This window comes from Candoia aspera, chromosome 2 (genome assembly GCF_035149785.1).
Source record: "Candoia aspera isolate rCanAsp1 chromosome 2, rCanAsp1.hap2, whole genome shotgun sequence".
NCBI classification, from domain to species: Eukaryota; Metazoa; Chordata; class Lepidosauria; order Squamata; family Boidae; genus Candoia; species Candoia aspera.
In genome coordinates this window covers 245,808,474-245,829,558 of record NC_086154.1, presented here as the reverse complement: position 1 = coordinate 245,829,558, position 21,085 = coordinate 245,808,474, and the positions used below count along the sequence as shown (strand labels likewise).

At 41.8% G+C, this 21,085-nt stretch overlaps 1 protein-coding gene across 1 annotated transcript in view; it reads right to left on the bottom strand.

Moving 5' to 3' along the window:
* Positions 1-21,085, bottom strand: part of PRKAA1 (protein kinase AMP-activated catalytic subunit alpha 1) — a 39,589-nt gene that overhangs the window by 14,118 nt on the left and 4,386 nt on the right. Inside the window, exons 2-4 of the mRNA XM_063293164.1 lie at positions 20,590-20,834; positions 3,313-3,454; positions 1,654-1,747 (exon numbers count right to left, since the gene is read on the bottom strand). Coding sequence (XP_063149234.1) covers positions 1,654-1,747; positions 3,313-3,454; positions 20,590-20,834 — 481 coding nt within the window. The remainder of the gene's footprint in view (positions 1-1,653; positions 1,748-3,312; positions 3,455-20,589; positions 20,835-21,085) is intronic.

Genomic DNA, 21,085 nt, shown 5'->3' with positions numbered 1-21,085 from the left:
TAAGAGAATTCGTTGAACAACAAATGCCAAGAAATCTATTACATGGATTATTGGTGAGATGCAATTGGTAATGAGAACTACTGATTAGGACACTTTTCCAGGGACATGAAAGACCTGTAAGTTCCACTAGTGTGTGTGTGTGTGTGTGTGTGTGTACGTAGTTCTCGGGTCACAACAGCAATTGGGACTGGAATTTCTGCTGCTAAGCAATGCAGCCATAAAGCGTGAACACATTGCTTAGCGACAGCAATGCCAAAAGTCCCCATTGCCGTTGTTAAGTGAGGACCACACAGATAGTTAAGTGAGAATCTCACGTGACAGTGACATGAGAAGAGGCGCTGAAACCACATCCCAGGCAAGCAGGCTGGTGGGTGAGAGCTACGGATGGGTACAGGTGGGCAGGCAGATGCCATGGGCGGGCACTATGAAGTGCAGGCAGGCACTATGGAGTGTGGGTGGGCAGGTGCTATGGAATGTGGATGGGCGCTGTGGAGCACAGGTGGTTGCCACAGTCAGGCACTATGGAGTACAACATCCCCATGCCACCCAGGGGCTCCTCAGGAGAAAAAGCAGCGGGAGCGGGAGCAATTTGTAACCTCCTGCCAGATTCCCCACTGACTTTGCTTGTGGGAAGCTGGCAGGGAAGGTCGCAAATGGCAAGCACGTGACTGTGGGATGCCGCAACCCTTGTAATTGCGAGCCAGCTGCCAAGCGCCCAACTCGCAAGCAAGCGACTGTGGGAATGCTACGATGGCTGCAACTTCGAGGACCGGTCGTAAGTCCCCCTTGTTCAGTGCCGTCCTAACTTTGAATGGTCACTGAACGAGTGGTCATACCCTGAGGACTACCCATATGTATGTATGTATGCGTGTGTGTTTTCCTTTAAATTAGCAGTGGCAACTTTTGATACAAATTTTGGGGAGAGAGCAAGAGCAATTACACCAAGCTGATGGGGCTGTGCCATGCATGTGAGTAGGAGCTGGTTTTGGAGGGACAATTTTAAGAAATGACTATCTCTATCTCTCCCTATCTGTCCTAACAGCCAGGAACCACGCTGAGACAAGAGTAGTTCTCTAATGTTTATTACTGCTACATAAACAGAATCCTAACAAACTGAATAAGCGTGGGGAAAACCCAGACATATAAACCCCAAAGGCTAAGGCAGGCCTGATCTGTGTCTCTTTGAATGGCTGCTTAACTCCTCAGTACTACGCATGCGCTTTACAGCCTGGATGGGAACCCCCTGCTCGCCATCCTCACTCACGACACTATCTTTGAATATGTTACGGTTTCAGTTCAATTTTTGTGTATGTCTAGTTTCAAAATAATAGAAAACAGTATCACTGATTTATGACAAGTTCTGCAGAGAGAATGCAAACTGAGGAATTGGCAGCTTATTGCCCACATCTGTGTTACATCTTCTGCAAGCAAGGAGGGGTTCACTTGTTCTATCCTATGAACTGTAAAACTGGGACTTATTTAATATCATGGAAAGAAAAGACCAAGGCTCTCATGAACAGATGATGTAGCATGAGCACAATTTTTCACAAAACCTCTGATGGCCTAACTGAACCAACTCAAAGTTATGTGTAAGAGAACACTCAAGGCTTCAAAATGAAAAGTCGACACTTTGAAGAAACTGGACTTTCTTACCTTTCCATTTTTACAGATATAATCGAACAGTTCACCTCCTGAAACATATTCCATCACCATGAAAATGTCAGATGGTGTGCTGATAACCTGGTATCTGAGAGAAACATTTAATTAATTTGCTCATATATATTCAGTGTATGAAATTAAGTAGGTTTTTAAATAAAAGCTGCACATAGATGAGTAGCCCAATCATATGCATGCTCAGATGGAAGCAAGACTTGAGTTAAAAAAAGGTTTATTCCCTTTTGTATCAGCTTTAACAAAAGTACAGCACAGAAAAAAAAAATTAATTCCTTCATGGCTCCAATCAATTATTGATCATGATGTCACATATGGTGACATTTTTATAGGAATTACAATAGCAACCTAGAAGGAGATTCGGATAAAGACCATCTGCCTGTTACTGTGCCTAGAACATCCATTTCAGCATGCGATGCTGAACATGCAATTCTGAATATACTAAATGAATACACATGAAACAAACCAAAAAAAAAAAAGATTTCTACCCAGGTGGCTATCTACAAATTGGTAATGTAGTCATACAGTTCCTATTTTTTAGCTCAAAATAAGTGGTAAACTATTCCCAGGATTTAAAGCAATTCAGTAAATAAAACTTGGCTCCTTAATCAAAGCCTAGATCTATTGCTACTTTTGCTCCAAATGGACACCCTAGAAAAGGATTCCAGTGAGACTCAACCAAACATTCCTTTCCCTATTATTAATTTTTAACAATAAGCTGATAGCAAGAAGACTAATTTATGCTGCTTGACATGGAATTTGATCAGTTGACTGTATTTCAAAACCCAATTTCACAAGAAAGGGAAAATCTTTACAAGGCTTAACTGTATTTACTAGGGTAATCAGCAAACTGTAACGTATGTACATGCATACAGGCATTAGGTGACTCATCTCAAACAAACTGATTCTCTTCTTCCTTACGTCCTCCACTGCTACTAGACAGGTGCTTCTGCTGCCCGCTGCACACTACTAGCCACCATTCTATTGTTCGAATGCTATTCTAAGGGCCAAATCCCAGCACTTAGGAAATGGACCTTCCTAATATACTATCACCAGCTTAAGCCATAATGGGTGAGAAAAACAGAATGACCAGGAGAAGTTAGTGCAATAACTCAAGTGCTGCACTGCTGAAGACCTTTGTTCTCTGACCATAAAGGATTACCTTTTCTTTACTCAGACAACAGTCACTGCATTTTCTCATCAGGCAAAACACAGAGCGACCTGGCTTGAGAGCCCTGGAGCAATTATTACACAGCATTAAGGTTTTACTGAGAGCAGGGGCAATTTACCATTCCATGTTTTAGCAAAGGGCAACCTATGTCCCATTAGGTAAAAATATTTCATGACTTCCTTGTTGCTTTACCACCATCAACAATGCCCCTTTCTTAGGCCACTGAGGAGTCACTGTACATTTTTATTACTGAGCTGGGTACCAATAATACTTTATTTGACATTCAAGTCATCAGCTTCCCAACTCCATCCAATTAATAAACGGTGGCCTGCCATTAGTGGTTTATAGCACAACAAAGAAACAGGACTGTACCTGCAAAACAAGCTACATTTGTTTTATCCACTGAACAAGAATTCTCAGTTTCTCAAGAAACACCCCAAATAAGAGAGCTTATTCTGAAAGAAACTTACAGTTTAATTATGTGTGGATGCCGAAAAAGTTTCAGATTCTGAATCTCTCTGCGGATTTTCCCCACAACATCAAGACTGCGAATTTTCTGTCTGTTCAAGATCTTCACCGCAACTTTGTGCCCCGTCAGTTCATGTTTGCCAACTACAAGAAGGTTTAATCAAGGTAAACAAAAATTAACACATGCACACTGCATAAAGCCATCATCTGCTGAGCCAGGGGTCAGTGAATAAGAAAGAATTGGCTGAATTCATACAACGCACAAAGGCAGAAACCATAATTTATAGATCTCTGTGGTTGGATTGGGACAATATGGTCAAAGAACCTACATTATGGTTTTGTAACAATGTTTTATAAAGCACTCAATATCCTCAGAGCTCAAAGCCTCTCACTGATACTATTTTGTCAAGAAAATAAAACAGACACACTCATATAGTCACCAGAAATCAAGAAAGAATTCAGCTTTATCCAGGGTACGCCATTTGGGGGAGTAAGTGAACAGATGTAGGATTCTGAGAGAATGTTGTGTGTAGGGGTGTGCAACATATATGGGTAGAACATTTCACATCCACAAACCATACCCTGTTCTGGAAATCTGCGGGCCTATTCCTATAGTGACCAGATCCACACAGCCTGGGGGGGAAAAAATGAAAAGTTTTGTCCCTGAAACTGTGTATTTTGCTCATCTCTTCTTGTGAGTGGCCTTTAAAAATGGCTGCTAGGAGGGAGACAGTAGTTTCTGCTAGGCTGAATGTACAGAGAATAAAAAACATGACCTTGATAGAGACATTCTGTATCTGTTACCAAAGCGACAAGGGGATAAATATGGCTTAAGTCCAAAACAGGAAGAAAGTACGTGCAACTCAGGTAGACACCCCCCTAATTCACGTGCTATGGGAGGGGATGGCAGGGAAAAGAGTAAAGCACAGTCAGACTTGCAAGCCCCACCAGCCCCACTACACAGACCAAACCAAGAAATCAATCCCACAAAAAAGCTCAAACTACTTTTATTGACTATAGTAACAGAAGCTTGCAAGTCCGACTGTCCTGACAAGCAGGAACCAAGCCAAGATGAGGAATAAGTCTCTAGTGTTTTATTACTGCTACAGTAGACAGAAAATCCTACCAAACTGAAGACATGTGAGAAAACCCATACAGATAAACCCCCATAGTCAAGGCGGGTCTGTTCTGTGTCTCTTTGAATGACTGCTCAAATTGTCTCTACTACGCATGCATTTTCCCCCCTGGATAGGGGCCCTCTCCTGCTCACCATCAATGCTCATGACATCGACTGTGCTTTACTCCTTGCCCCCCATTTGTTTTTTTGTCTCAGGACACTGATGAGTTAGGGGATTTGTCATCTGTCTCTTGTCATGAACAGATCACTCCTGCTAGCCTTAGAGTTCTCTGTGGCCACCTCCATAGGTGTCTGCTGGACCTGGTGGGATTCCAGGGGCAACCTGGAGTAATCCCTGAAACTCCGCTGCACAGCTTAACCAAGGACTTAGCTACTGCTTGGAAAGAGTGGGCAACAACAGTTTTGGATCATATCAAAACTGCATAGATTCTCTGTACATGTAAAGGCCCTTGGGTTTCAGAGGAAATCCAGAAGGTGAAATGGCACAAGAGATGCCGAGAGCATCACTGGCGGAGATAAAGAGTGAATCCAACCAACCAGAGATAAAATCTTTATTAGATTGAGAAGGGAAACGTGCTTTTCATATCTGCAGATAGCCAGTTAGTGACTTGATCCTTCCTAGACAAAAATGGCCAGGGGGATCTCTGCAGGATTGCGTGAGGCCTATTTCAGGCATCCAGATTTGCTCAGAATTGGATTATGGTTGTCAGATTTATGCAACTGACTGAAGCACAGTCTTGCTCAGTTATCTGGACAAGTTTGAGCCAATGTAGTCCTGAGGAAGTAGACAGGTCCTTGGGGTTTTGAGTGCTGTTATCTATGTATTAGACACATATCCCTTCTGGTTGATTAAGATCTCCCAGGAAACAGCATTTAGTTGGATCCAAGCAGCAGTAGTTGGGGAATGTTTCTTTGTGGAAGAGGATAGTTCACCTGTGGTGGTTTGTGTTGGCGTATTATTCTGAAAAGGGTAAGTCACAAAGCAGTAAGCCTTGTTAATTAAGCACCTGCATGCTCTAAGGTCAGGTATCAGGTGCTCTCACTTACAGAAAGCTGAGTCACAGTGATCCCGGTTTAAAAAATATACATAAAAGAAGCTGTCTATGCTGATGTGTGGTGGAAGATGTTTTTGAAGTGGTTCAAGTTCCTGTACATGCTGACTAAGAAAAAAAGGTCTGTGTGGGGTTCTTTAAGATAGACCATAAAGGACCTGAGATTTTTTTGGAACTGTAAGAAACTATTTGCTTGTACCTATTTTTTTTTATAGCTCTTTCAGGGATCTGGAAGAGAACTGTAAGTATTATATGTATCAAACTAATACAACTACAACTGATTTGCTGCAATACCTGGCATTGTTAGTGCTCTAATGCCAATATATTTTCGGATACTCTGCACATGCAACAAAACCCACACCAACAGTTTGCCCTCTCTCTTTAGGGAAGGTTGTTGAGAAGATGGGAGGTTTGCAGCTCTTGGGGGAAATAGATTATCTAGAAGCTTTTCAGGCTTCAGGCTGGGTAATAGCAGTGAGACAGCCTGTAGATGATCTGTGGCAGATTTGGGATGGGGTTGTTGTACTAGCCCTCCTTGATCATGGTATCCATCTGGACTGGAGTGAAAGGTACATTTTCATGGATCATGGTATCCATCTGGAGGGTTGGGAGTAAGGGGCACATTTTTTACAGTGGTTCTCCTCCTTCCTCTATAAGGCTGGTTCCAGTTGGTGGTGGTGGGGGTCTTGCCCTAGGCCTTTGTTTTGCAGGAGCCTCAGGGCTCCCACAAGTCTCCACACAGCTATTTAACATCTATATGAAGCTGCTGGTTAAGATCATTTGTTGGCACGGGGTTAAGTACCATCAGTATGCTGATGGCACTCAATTCTGCATCTTTGCCTCAAACCATCCAAGTGATGGTATCAAGATTCTTTCCCAGTGTACTGAGGTTGTGAGTGTCTGGATTGGAATAACAGGCTTTGACTCAACCCTAGTAAGACTGAGTGGCTGTTGGTTTAGGGTCCCCCAGATCTAGAAATCTTTCATTGAACATTCAGACAGAGTTGGTGCATAAATTGGAGATCTTTCTGGTCTCATAGCTCCTGCTTGAGGAGTAGATGGCAGCCACAGCCAAGGAGGACTTTGCACAAATCCATCTTGTGTGCTAGTTGTGCCTGGTCATGGACTGGCAGGCTCTGCTCATGGTCAGTCATGCCTTAGTCACTTCTCCATTAGATTCCTGCAATGTGCTCTACATGGGACAGCCCTTGAAAAGCACTGGAAGCTGCAGCTGCTCCAGAATGCAGTGAAATGTACACCTTGGTACATCCATGTAACACCACTGCTATGTGAGCTTCACTGGCTCCCAGTGGGTTTCAAGGTTTAATTCAAAATGCTGTTTGTTACCTTTAAAGCCCTCCATGGCGCAAAACCTTGTGGGATTACGTGTGTCCAATAGTTTCTGCCCATGCCACCAGATTTGGCAGGGTGGGCATGCTCCAACTTCCTTCACTGAAACAATATCATCTACTGGGAGCCAGGAAATTACCTTCTCTGTTGCTGCACCTACCCATGGAACAGCTTCCCCTCTGAGATTCAGATGATTCCAACCCTGTTGGCCTGTTTTGTGTTTTGAGACTTTTTTCCAAGGAACAAAATTATTTTAAGAAATAGTACCTTCTGGCAATGTTAAACTACTGAAATGCTTTAATAGGAATGGAGAGGGAGAGAAGAGAAGCATTGGATTCATTAATTGACAATCTGGCCCTCAAAATCAGATGTAATCAGATTATCATAACTTGCTCCATCAATTGTGTTAGGAGGCAGGATAGAAAAAACTTAAAAGATAAACTTTCCTTTAATCCAGGCTTTCTCAACCTCTTGATCCTGGAGGATCCCTTGAAATATTTTTCAGGCCTCAGGGAAACCCTGCACATTCAGGCTCAAAGATAGCCCAGAAGTTACACAATTATTATATTTGTTTCATGTGTAGGCCTGTATATATGCACTAACAGTATTCTTAAACTAAAGAATGAAACTTACCTCTTTAATGTGAAGTTGCCTGAATCTGAAATAATTTTTTAAATAGTGATCTCCCAAAGAACCCCTAGTGACCTCCCACGGAACCCTAGGGTGCCACGGAACCCTGGCTGAGAAACCCTGCTTTAATCACCTGCTTACCTCATTGTTTCCAACCAATCACCTTAGAAGTTCTAAGATGTTTGGGCAGGGAGTATCTCATCTATCTGACTAGCTTAAGGACTGTATTTTCTTTTGTGGAAAAGATTAGTTAATTTTTTCTATTTCTCCCTCCCTCCACTCTTGATTTGCTCCAATCAAATCATGAAAGGGCATCATTATTCTTTCTCATACCCTTTCTTTTTGTGCAACCCCCCCATCTCTCTGTAATTTGTCATAAATATTTATCATTATAAGATGAACTTTGCTGCAAATGTCATTACAAAAATAAAACAAATTAAAAATATGTACTTATAAAAATTAGAATGTAAGGAGCATAAACTGAAAAGCCCCACACCAATTTCTATTGAGTTTGACAAGATTTACCTCTAAGTAGCAATCTAGCTATTCTGTGAATTTTATTCCATACCAGTAAAGAGCACTAGTAGCTCATATGATACTATACCAAATTCTACAAAATATGACAAAACACTGTCCTATGGAGTTTTTCTGATTTTAAAAACAGCTGCAGTGAACTTCTAATTATTAAAAGCCAGACAATAAGCACCCATATTGTTTGTAGCTTGAATCTTACCTGTTTTACAGTTTGGAACATGTAAATTACCTGCAGTCATACTACAATACACAAATCTTGCCTCCCATAATTTCCTATAAGCCTCACAAGTTGTTTCCTTGTTCTTTATTTTGCATTCCTATTAAGAAAACCTCATTCTCAAGCTTTGTTTTGCTTGAGTGTCTTCTGGAACAGAAAAATGTAGAGCTGCATAAATTATAAATTGGTGCTTCTCACTATTTGTTTATGTAACACAATGAAAACTTCTACTCAAAAATCTTCCAGCATTCCGTTTAGTCACCAAGCAATCAAGTGCACTGAAGTTTAGGTTCCAACAGAAAATGTCTGTCTTATAAGAAAGATATGAAACAGAAACTGCCATGGAAAACAAAAGAGAAAAATGCTGTAAATATTGTATTGTACATACATCATCATCATCATCATCATCATTAGGATTATGGATTCATGGATTCAGAGTCACATTCAAACACATGAAAAAAAAGTGGTAAGTAACAGCTTCAATTTCAAAAGGACCAGGCAAATAAAATTGTGCAAATATAATAAAACTAGATCAGTGCAGTAGGTAGATTTAAAGTCTCTTTTTTTGGAGCTCTGCAAAAGCTGAGCCTATATATCTTCTGAAATCAATACGTGCGTTTTACTGGGATTTTTTTAAAATTACGTCTGCATCCACAAAATGGTTTTACTATGTTTATGTATGTTTATCTATGTATGGAATAAAATACTGCATATCTGATTCACGTACACTGTTAATAACTTACTATCAATGAAACCATCTTTACATGGGAAGGTAAACCCCACAATATAGGAGTTAGCAATCTCACATGCCCAAATGGCTTACAATATCCTCAGATTGCACACTGATATTTGGAATTAGAATTTCTATAAGCAGGTGTGATATGACACGGAAAGAGGAATCAAAACTCCATTGGATACATCTAAGCCCTTGAGTTACTCAGTAGTCCAGAACTCTGAACTGCAGCTCATTGACTTTTAAAAACAAAAAAGAATCCAGTCTCCTATGAATAATGCACAATGTTGGTGCCCTTAAACAGCATATCCCTCATAAAGAGTAAAAAGGGGTTTTCTATGAAAATTGGAGCTCTGCCAAAACAATGAAAGACTTGCCAAAACAAAGAAAATTGCAAACAGCATAAATGCCTGGAAGTTTAGTCTAAGACTATGTATTTCAATTTGAAGACAGATATACCTGTTAAAACAAGGATTATCACAAAATGAAATGAAGCCGCCTTGCTACATTTCTGCAAAAAACCCCAAACACTTAATTTTTCCAGTCTTACTATTATTGACCAGACCAGGTCATATGAGCAAAATGCTTGTTTTCCCCGTTAAAAGGAAAGAGTCACCCTATAGTTCCAGAAAATTCCATACTAAAGGCAGTACAGTCAATATAGTACTATTTTCAGCCTCTGAAGCCTGTAGGGCATACAGTCAGGACACGGTCATATCACCAGAGGAGATAGGGCTGAAATTTCCATGTTTTTCTTCCCCTTTTAGAGCAACAGGTACATCAAGCTTAATACACCTATTTCCCTTGTGGGAGTTGTATGCTTTTTGTTTTGAGAAAAAAACCGAGATTGCCCAATTTCCATATTTTCCTACCAAAATTTCAGTAGGATTCTAGGGCCTCCAAAAATATCAAAGGACTCTATACAGCAAGTAACACAATGGGACACAATACATACCAATTATGAATAGATAGGTCTTGGTGCTATTAGTGATTAAAGCTGTAACTTAAATACAAGGAACTTCACAGAGGGTGTATTGTAATGAATTTCAAGTAAGTATTTTTATTTCCTAATAAATAAAAGAAAAAACAAAACTACCCCTATATACTTAGGTTGCTTTTGGTCATTTGCAACGAAATCCTCCTCTATTTTTGCCACAGGCATTTGCCTCACAGTTTTTCAAAGACAAAGTCATTAAGTTTTATTGCTCCATTTCAAAAAGATTGCAAGAGACCAACCAAGCCCATCTGCAGACTTTAATAACCATAATAATAAAAAAGAACTTTGGCTGGTAATCAGGCACCTCTAAAAGGGGTGACTCAAAATGCAGTGACATTTCCTTCATCTCAGCAACTGAATCAGGAAGTCCAAAGCTACAACAGTTGTGTGGTAAAGTTGGAAAAGGGGAAAAGCCCTTCCTTCTCTCATCAAGACTTTCGGCACAATGCAAGGCAAGAAACAAACTCTTATTCACGCTAATCTTTGCACACTTAATGTTTTGGAAAGTGCAAGCCCACAGTGGGCAACGTGATGATAGAAAGTGTGTGTGGCAATGCCATGGATGTAGGTACAGCCTGAACTGTCTATCTTTGCCAGTTTGGGGGAGAAAAGGCCTTTGCATTTTTAAAAGCTCTTTAGCACTTACTGTTATAGTAACCAGGCGTTACCTGCCTCAAAATGGTGGAAAACCATGTCCTTGGTTTTCAGCCACTATGTCACAAAATTCTGAGATCTTTCCAGCAGCTGCAAGAGGGACTTCCAGGATCAGCATAAAGGTTGCCTGTACCACTCCTACTTAATCAGCAGCTTCTGAAGAATCACCCTGCCCCAAAGAATGAGATTTGTTGTTTATTCGTTTAGTCGCTTCTGACTCTTCGTGACTTCACGGACCAGCCCATGCCAGAGCTTCCTGTTGGTCGTCAAAACCCCCAGCTCCCCCAGGGATGAGTCCGTCACCTCTAGAATGTCATCCATCCACCTTGCCCTTGGTCGGCCCCTCTTCCTTTTGCCTTCCACTCTCCCAAGCATCAGCATCTTCTCCAGGCTGTCCTGTCTTCTCATTATGTGGCCAAAGTATTTCAGTTTTGCCTTTAATATCATTCCCTCAAGTGAGCAGTCTGGCTTTATTTCCTGGAGGATGGACTGGTTTGATCTTCTTGCAGTCCAAGGCACTCTCAGAATTTTCCTCCAACACCACAGTTCAAAAGCATCTATCTTCCTTCTCTCAGCCTTCCTTATGGTCCAGCTCTCTCAGCCATACGTTACTACGGGGAACACCATTGCTTTAACTATGCGGACCTTTGTTGTCAGTGTGATGTCTCTGCTCTTAACTATTTTATTGAGATTGGTCATTGGTCTTCTCCCAAGGATTAAGCGTCTTCTGATTTCCTGACTGCAGTCAGCATCTGCAGTAATCTTCGCACCTAGAAATACAAAGCCTTTCACTGCCTCTATGTTTTCTCTATAATGTGCCAGTTATCCATCAAGCTGGTTGCCATAATCTTGGTTTTTTTGAGGTTTAGTTGCAAGCCAGCTTTTGCACTTTCTTCTTTCACCTTCATCATAAGGCTCCTCAGTTCCTCTTCGCTTTCAGCCATCAAAGTGGTATCATCTGCATATCTGAGATTGTTAATGTTTCTTCCAGCGATTTTAACTCCAGCCTTGGATTCCTCAAGCCCAGCATGTCCCATGATCTGTTCTGCGTACAAGTTGAATACGTAGGGTGAGAGTATATAGCCCTGCCGTACTCCTTTCCCAATCTTAAACCAGTCCGTTGTTCCGTGGTCTGTTCTTACTGTTGCTACTTGGTTGTTATACAGATTCTTCAGGAGGCAGACAAGATGACTTGGTATCCCCATACCACTAAGAACTTGCCACAATTTGTTATGGTCCACACAGTCAAAGGCTTTAGAATAGTCAATAAAACAGAAATAAATGTTTTTCTGAAACTCCCTGGCTTTTTCCATGATCCATCGGATATTGGCAATTTGGTCCCTAGTTCCTCTGCCTTTTCTAAACCCAGCTTGTGCATCTGGCAATTCTCGCTCCATGAATTGCTGAAGTCTACCTTGCAGGATCTTGAGCATTACCTTACTGGCATGTGAAATGAGTGCCACTGTTCGATAGTTTGAACATTCTTTAGTGTTTCCCCTTTTTGGTATGGGGATATAAGTTGACTGTTTCCAGTCTGATGGCCATTCTTGTGTTTTCCAAATTTGCTGGCATATAGCATGCATTACCTTGACAGCATCATCTTGCAAGACTTTGAACAGTTCAGCTGGGATGCTGTGGTCTCCTGCTGCCTTGTTATTAGCAATGCTTCTTAAGGCCCATTCAACCTCACTCTTCAGGATGTCTGGCTCTAGCTCACTGACCGCACCATCAAAGCTATCCCCGATATTGTTATCCTTCCTATATGTTTCTAATTTTCTGGAAGAAGTCTCTTGCCCTTCCTATTCTATTGTCTTCTTCCACTTCCACGCATTGCTTGTTTAAAAATAATTCCTTATCTCTTCTGGCTAACCTCTGGAATTTTGCATTTAATTGGGCATATCTCCCCCTATCACTGTTGCCTTTTGCTTTCCTTCTTTCTTGGGCTACTTCTAGTGTCTCAGCAGACAGCCATTTTGCCTTCTTGGTTTTCTCTTTCTTTGGGATGTATTTTGTTGCCGCCTCCTGAACAATGTCGCAAACTTCTGTCCAGAGTTCTTCTGGGACCCTATCTACTAAGTCCAGTCCCTTAAATCTATTCTTCACCTCCACTGCATATTCCTTAGGAATATTAGTGAGCTCATATCTAGCTGATCTGTGGGTCTTCCCTAATCTCTTTAGTCTGATCCTAAATTGTGCAATAAGAAGTTCATGATCCGAACTACAGCCAGCTCCAGGTCTTGTTTTTACCGACTGTATAGATGTCCGCCACCTTTGGCTGCAAAGGACGTAGTCAATCTGATTTCGGTGTTGTCCATCTGGTGAAGTCCATGTATAAAGCCGTCTCTTAGGTTGCTGGAAGAGAGTGTTTGTTATGCAGAGTGAGTTGTCTTGGCAAAATTCTATCAACTTATGTCCTGCTTCGTTTTGTTCTCCCAGGCCATGCTTACCTGTAATTCCAGGTGTCATTTGACTGCCCACCTTAGCATTCCAGTCTCCTGCGATGAAAATAACATCTCTTTTAGGCGTGCTGTCCAATAGGTGCTGCAGATCCTCATAGAACTGCTCTACTTCAGCTTCTTCAGCATCTGTGGTTGGGGCATATATTTGGATCACTGTGATGTTAGATGGCTTGCCCTGAATTCGAATTGAGATCATTCTATCATTTTTTGGATTGTATCCAAGCACTGCTTTAGCCACTTGACTATTAATTATGAAGGCTACTCCATTTCTTCTGTGGTCCTCTTGTCCACAGTAGTAGATCTGGTGGTCATTTGATGTGAAGTGGCCCATTCCAGTCCATTTCAGTTCACTGACGTCCAAAATGTCTATCTTTAATCTTGACATCTCACCAATAACCACATCCAATTTGCCCTGGCCCATAGATCTTACATTCCAGGTTCCAATGGTGTGTTGATCCTTAGAACATCGGATTCGCCGTTCACCACCAGCACCGTCGGCCGCTAGCCGTCCTTTCGGTTTTGAGCTAGCTGCGTCATCACGTCTGGGGCTAGTTGAACTCATCCTCTGTTCCTCCCCGGTAGCATTTTGACCATCTTCCGACCTGGGGGTCTCATCTTCCGATGGTATACCGACATATCTCTGGTTGTACTGATCCATTTAGTTTTCATGGCAAGAATACTGGGGTGGGTTGCCATTACCTTCCCCAGGGATCGCGTTTAGTCTGACCTCTCTGTCATGACCTTCCCTTCTTGGGTGGCCCTTCACAGTTTAGCTCATGGCATCATTGAGGTGCTCAAGAATGAGATTAGAAAATGCTATTTCTCCATAGTTAATATGTCATTCTATTTCACTGAATAATGTTCATCAGTATTTACTGTATTAATAATTCTCTCTCTAGATCCACCTGAAAAGTAGCATACAAACACTTTACACAGTAAATAATCCAGAGACATTTTTAGCTTAGGTAGCTTGCCTGATCTCAAGTTCCTCCAATGACCACTTGGAACACACTGATAAATTTGAAAAAGGAACTATCTTTCCATTCACAAAAAGTTTCCTGTCTGCAGGGTATATTTCTTATCACAGCTGACCATCTATTTATAAGCATGAATTAGCCCCATGTTTACAAACAGGCAAACATTGCAAGCACAGATTAAGTGGTTCTGAACAAGCTAAATCTCAATTAAGATGTGCTGAGCCCAGACAGATTTGAGATTTTACAGACAGAATTACCACTGCCAGTCCTCAGCACAGAGTAATTAATTTTAAACAGGGAAGGAATGTTATATTATTGCACTGGATTCCCATTACCCTCAACTTGTCATGCCCCATAAAGCACAACAACAAAGCTGAAAATATGCTTAGCCTGGCACAAGTCCTACATTACAAAGCACTGTTTCAACAAAAGTTTAAAAGCTTTTCAGAAGAGCCCAAAGAGTAAAAAGCAATGTTAGAGTACAAATATTGTTGTTCACAACAAAGCCCAGGTGGAATCCAAGTTAAGATACACAAAATCAGCTCCACTCAAGGGTCTTGCTAAGACTAGATCTTGCACTCTTCTGAAACAGAAAACATACATCCCAGCATGCTATAAAGAATTATACCAAAAGAGCTCAATCAATCAATCAGATTAGCTAACTAGATTTGTTATGAAGAACCTGTGACCTTTCAGATGTTGCTGAACTTTCCACATCCTTCATCTCTGGCCATGTTGGTTAGAGTTCCAGGAAGCTGCAGTCCAGCAAAATTTAGAGAGCACTAAGCTCTTCAATTAAGATTAATTACTATTGTCATTCTAAAGATGTTTAATCCATTTAATACAATTCCTCAAGCAGATATCCATGGAATACTACCATATTTACGTATAAAAGCTCCCTGTAAAACTAGCAGCAGCAAAAACATAGCACCATTGCTCCAGACTGGACAGTACACAAAGTTGCTATCATTTCTCTCAATCTTAGTATGGACAGTGCAACACATCATTTTCAGAATCAACCGCATGACAACAAAGATGCATTGCCTTTCATTCTCCTTATATAAATTTCCTTGCCAATTTTTTTGGCCAGGTATAAAATAAAATAAAACTTTTAGCCACAAGAAAAGGGAGGCAATAAAAATAATTAAATTTTCCACTCCAGTGATTTCTAAGCTTATTTAATAATTAATAAAATTATTAGCCACAATAAAACTTCTAGCCACAAGTAAAGGAAGGCAATAAAAATAATTAGATAAATTTTCTACTCCAGTGATTTCTAAGCTTATTTAATAACTTGAAATATTTGGTGACAGAAAAAACAAAACAAAACAAAACCCCCCCACAAAGGACTGTATGCTCGTGTTTCTAAGCACACCTACAGTGGGACTTACTCGCGTGGAAATATGCACTAAATCAGTGTTTTTCAAACTTGGCAACTTTAAGATGTGTAGACTTCAACTTCTAAGATGTGTGGACTTCAAATTTCCCAGAATGGCTGGGGAATCCTGGGAAGTGAAGTCCACACATCTTAAAGTTGCCAAGTTTAAAAAACACTGCACTAAATCATGCTACATGTAAACATCTCAGAATACATCAGTCACATCATCCACTCCTCAGCAAATTACTGCCACACCATATATAAGGCAGAAGTAGTTGGCCTTCCATCTAGGAGTCAAGCAATCAAACTCACAGGTATGAAGAATCTTGAATAATAATTTTACAAGTACATAGCACATGGACTCTGATACAAACTTGTCAATGGAAGAAAAGTTATCTATTTCAATAGGCAGACTAGCTGTGGATCCACTTGATTATATATTGATTCTTTTTCTTAGAAGTGAAACCGGGGGGTGGGAGGGAGAGATGGAATTCATACCTGGATTATACTTGAAAGAGTTAAATTAGGATTAAGATGGGGCAAGTGAATTCCCTTCAGGTACTGGACTGTCCAGAAGCTTCAAGTTAACCATCTCTGATTGAGATAGTTCACCTGGAAATAAGGAAAGCTTATTTTCATTTTGAAGCACAAAGACCACATTTCTGTTTTCAGAGATGCTGAACCACAAGCTGTGATTAGAGCAAGATTCCACTTGCTTATAAACAGAAATTAAATAAAGACAGTACAACACAATTGTCAGGCATGGCCTTTATAGTGGAAATCTGTCAGGTACATGCTTGCCCTTTTTCTCAAGATCTAGGGCCATTCCCAAAGCATTTAAGTATTTACAGAGCTATCTTTAACAAAATCAGGGCTCAAAATGAAATTCAAAAGTAACTCAAACTGACAGGTTTCTACCATGTAGAAGAAAACTATTTTCATGACACGCACTGGGGGAAGAAGCTCATATCTCAAGACGTGCTTCACTCAGTGGCAATTCAGTTGCAATTCCCTGAAAATGATATATATTTTTTTAAAAAGTGGGGATCATCTAATGCATTTTGTTCAAAACCCTATACTGTAATTCCAACTTCACAGCTGCTGAATCCAAAAATCAAAGTGTTTCAATGTTCTGTTAGAGGCAAGGTTTGTTTTATACAGATATATTACAGACATTACACACAGTATCTCCAACATACGAAGCTACTAAGAACTTGTCCAGACTTAGTTATCGTTTTCCCCTTTATGCCAATTCAGCTGCATTAGTCAGAGATACTGGAAAAGCATTAGAAACTGGCACTTTGATCTTACATCTAATGATTCATCCAATTCAAAACCCTGTCTACAACAGCAGTAAGAAGAACAACATATGCCCACAATATTTCTGAGCACTGCCCAGACAGCAACTGCTGGAACAGAGTCAATTTCTTAACTGAGATTTTGGATACTTTGTAGTGTATTCTACTTAAAGAAACAAACAAACAAAAACTAGACAGTTGTGTTGCAGATGCCGTTCTTATATTGTTTTTAAGCAGGTCTGCCAATTAACTGCCTTATTAATAGTACCACAAAGCAATCCCATCAAGAAAATCTCATGTGCACATATCAGGAACACAAATGGATACCTCTGTTTAGCTCTCAGAGACTTTCTAATAAAGGAGCACAGAAGAATCAAGCTGTACGGCTTGACCTTGTTGGCTAAGCTACCTAAAGCACACTAAGCAACTAGCAACCTGACATGCATACAAATCGCTTTCAAACGGTGAATAAGAAAGAAAAGGAGAAAATGGGGGTGAACTCAGATGCTGTACCCATCTTTGGTCTGATCATCTTCAGTAAGTTTAAAAATTGCTTTAGAAGGTACTCCAGAATACATTCCTTACTGTTTACTATTGGCTGCCATTCATGCACTAGTCTATCAGCATTGCAGTTGATCAGAGAACCCAGCATTGGGGCCCAATTCAGGCAAAGGCAGGAGCTGGCCAATTCTTTTGGTCGGCGTGTTCTAAAGAGCAGGTGAGTCTGACAGATGGAAAACTAGCCAATCCTCGGCCAAAAACCAACTGAAGAATATGGCCATATGCATAAATTGAGCTAATTAAAGAGTAAATACATAATTACTTGTTGAGTATTTCCATGCAATTTAGCAGTAGCAGGGAGTTACTGCAGCAGTCCTTTGTCTCAGCATGAAAATTAATATTGAATTATAATGCCGAGAGGCATTTCAAAAGGTATTGATATCTACCTATCACTTACTTTATCTTTTTTTTTTTGTGAAAGAAAGGCAACATTTCAATAGCAGGAAAGGCTGTTACATTGTTCCTGCAAAATCAGACTCTTTTCAAAAGGACTTTTCCCCACTAGTCTAGCCTCTGATAGTGCCTACGATAATCTGCTGTGAAAGAGCAAATATTGTTAAATATTAGCTGCCAAATAATTATGGCAATTTACTAATACAGACAAAGCCTTAACAAGTACACAATGCAGAGTCTTTGGTGCTCTCTGAGCTGGGTTGTTTGCTTGCAGATATTTTATTACCCAACTAGATAACATCATCAGTGCTAGTGAGTGTGGAGTTTGCTCCTGGTTTATATACAGTAGCTTGTTCTGTCAGCTACCCTATATTATTGCCAATATTAACACCAGACAAACAATCAAACAGAAAACAATACCCTAATCAAGGAACTACCAAGGAGAAAACCACACCCCAACCAACATGGCAGGGCAAGCTACTGTATATAAACCGGGAGCAAACCCCACACTCACTTGCACTGATGATGTTACCTAGTCAGGTAATGAAACATCTGCAAGCAGACAACCAAGCTCAGAGAGCATCAAGGACTCCACAGTTCAACCCTGAGCTACAGATATTCTCTTCTATTGGGGAGTACGTAATTTAACCAGTTGCATCTAACGAAGATTTCTCATACCATCCCAGAGGACAGGGACTTACCAGAATTACGGATGCTCCAGTAATCCCCAAGATTGCTCCATATAATGAAAACAGTATTGAGGCTCCAAATGGTACACAGCTTTATAACCTGACTCCCTGGGGTCAGGCACAAAGCATGCATTGTTTTTGTTATGGTTCACCTATATTGCAGCTGAGCAATTCCAGATATAGCTATTACTTTTAAAGCAACAAATGGTCAGAATTGGCTTATCTGAGGGAACCCTTTTCTCCATATGAACTCCAGAAGCACTATTCTATATATCACACTTACAAGACATAGTGGACTAATTCAACCCAAAGAAGAATAAAGCCATCCTGAAAATCGTAAGTCAAAAGTTACCGAACGATGAAAGTAAGATGAATGGCATAAATCCTTATGGAACAAAAAGGGAATGACATTATTACAGTATACTCCTTCAAAATGTTCCTAATCGCAGCCTCTGTCCTTGATTCACAGGAGACACTGCAAGCCCACATATGTTAGCATACACAAAGAATCTAACTCAGTCAGATTGAGGTCAGATTGGTGAGTTCTTGGGCTCACTCTGTCTCGGTGCAACAAGTGAAGAATATGTTCCCAAAGAAGATATGACTACAAATTTCAGAATTTAGAAGACAAGCAAATTTTTATTCAGTTCATCACATTTTAAGTATAAAATTAAACACCTTGCCATTCTTTCAATGAGTCCTAACTATATTGTGAAGTTGGATTATTTATTGTATTATCATTCTCTGTAGAAAGGCAAGACATTTTTGTAAGTAAAACATGCCTCAACAAGCATACAAAGCCAACATTCCTTGCTGATCCACAGAAATGCCTTTGGATTTTGTTACACGATTCAAAATCTTTGCTTCTTTCCATGAAGACCTAGGACTAACACTTAAGCAAACAGCCTTAAGGTTCTGGATCAAGCAGTCTGCTGTTTTAGCATGCTTTCAACAGTGATTTCAGATTTATTTTGTTTTTGGAAGAAACACAGTCTCCTCCTTCAGCTTTTAACCCCATTTGAAATTAAAAGCTTTGAAGAACAGAATGAATTAGAAATGCCATACATGCAAGCAAACACACACACACACACACACCAATCATCTTGATGCAACATTTCCAGCCAAGCCATTCATTATTTTTTTAAAGAGAATTTGAACTGTTGATTGAAAGTGTTCCAAAGAGAACACAACTCTGATTTCTACCTAAAATACCTTTACTGTTGTTTCTATCTCCCCATTTTAACTCCCTGCTTACAACAGAGATCTCAGCAAAGCCATCCTTGGGGTAGAAGAGAGAACAGCAAGAGGATGCAGCACTGAACTGGCTGAAACTAGATGGGGCAATAACACGGAACTTAGCCCAGCAGGAAGCACAAAATTGGGAGGGGGGAGGTATAGCAGCACAGGAAGAGTCTGAAAGTGGACTTGGATCAGTCCCAGGAGACCAAGCGGGCTGTCCCCGGGGCTGCAACTGCATGCGTAACGACCCGTCGCTTAAAGAGAGCCCCACTCTGTGAGGCTCCCTTGCAAGAAAAACACGCACGGGGTCACCGCGCAAAGGGGCCGCCCGGAAACACGCTTGCAGTCCCAGGCAGCGAAGCCCTTTGGACGGTCGCGGCTTCGGGCCAGACTGCAAGAGCCCGAGCCGGACTCGGGGCTGGGGGAAAGCAACAAAAAAAAAAAAAAAGGAAAAGAAAAGGGGGGGGGATAAAGCCGGTGAGGCGCCTCGGGAGCAGCCCAGGGCCGCTTCCTCGGCAGTCCTGGGGAGCTTCTTTCGGAGCAGATTTAAAAGCATCCCTATCAAAGGGGGTGGGGTGCGCTGGTGTATGTTAAGCCCCCCCCCCAAAGATAAAGAAAGAAACGCTCCGGATTGAAGGATGCTCCGGCGCGCTGGAGCCACAGGGTCAGCCCCTTCCTTTCCGCCCCGAAGAAGGGGGAAGGGCTTTTTGCAAACTTGGGGGGGGGGCAATCCCAAGGATACCCTTCCTCAAGGCGCTAAACGACCCTTCCCCCTTCTTGCCCCCCTCTGGGAGGAAAAAAGGCGCCGCTTCGCTATTCAGGGCCCCCGCGAGGCGAGAAGGACGCAGCCCTGTTCTTCGCCTTCCCACCGTCGCCCCTTGAACCGGGGGGGGGGGGGGAGAGCCGGCCGGCAGCCTGGTCGCCGCGCCCCCCCCCGCCGCCGCCCTCCCGCTCATCGGCCCTCCCTTCCCAGCGCTCACCCTTGACTTTGCCGAAGGTGCCCACGCCCAGCGTGTCCCCCAGGATGTAGTGCCCGATCTTCACCCGCCCGTGCTCATGTTTCTGTTTATCCGCCGCCGCCGCCATCTTGCGCCGAAAGCCGAGCCTGCGCACCAGGAGGAAGGGCTGGACGGTCCCCGCTCCCGCTCGTGTAACGCGAAGTGGGAGGCGGACGGGATAGCCCGGCGAGGCGAGACGAGACGCGATCCCGTAAGCGCCCGCCCGACTCGGAATCGCGAAAGCCCACGCCTAGTCTTGCTAGGCTGCGGGGTGTTCTGGTTTGTAACACAACTGCGCGATTTTTTTTTTTGTCCTTCAAAGGGTTGTGCTACAGGGCGTGATTGCGGTGGCAGCCCCATTTGGCTGGCGTTGCCTAGGTTCAGAAGCTAAAGCAGGGTTGTATTTGGTTAACTCTTAGGGGGGAGACTATCAGGAAATCCCAAGACTATAGGAAAATACAAAAAATGTTCCAGAAGA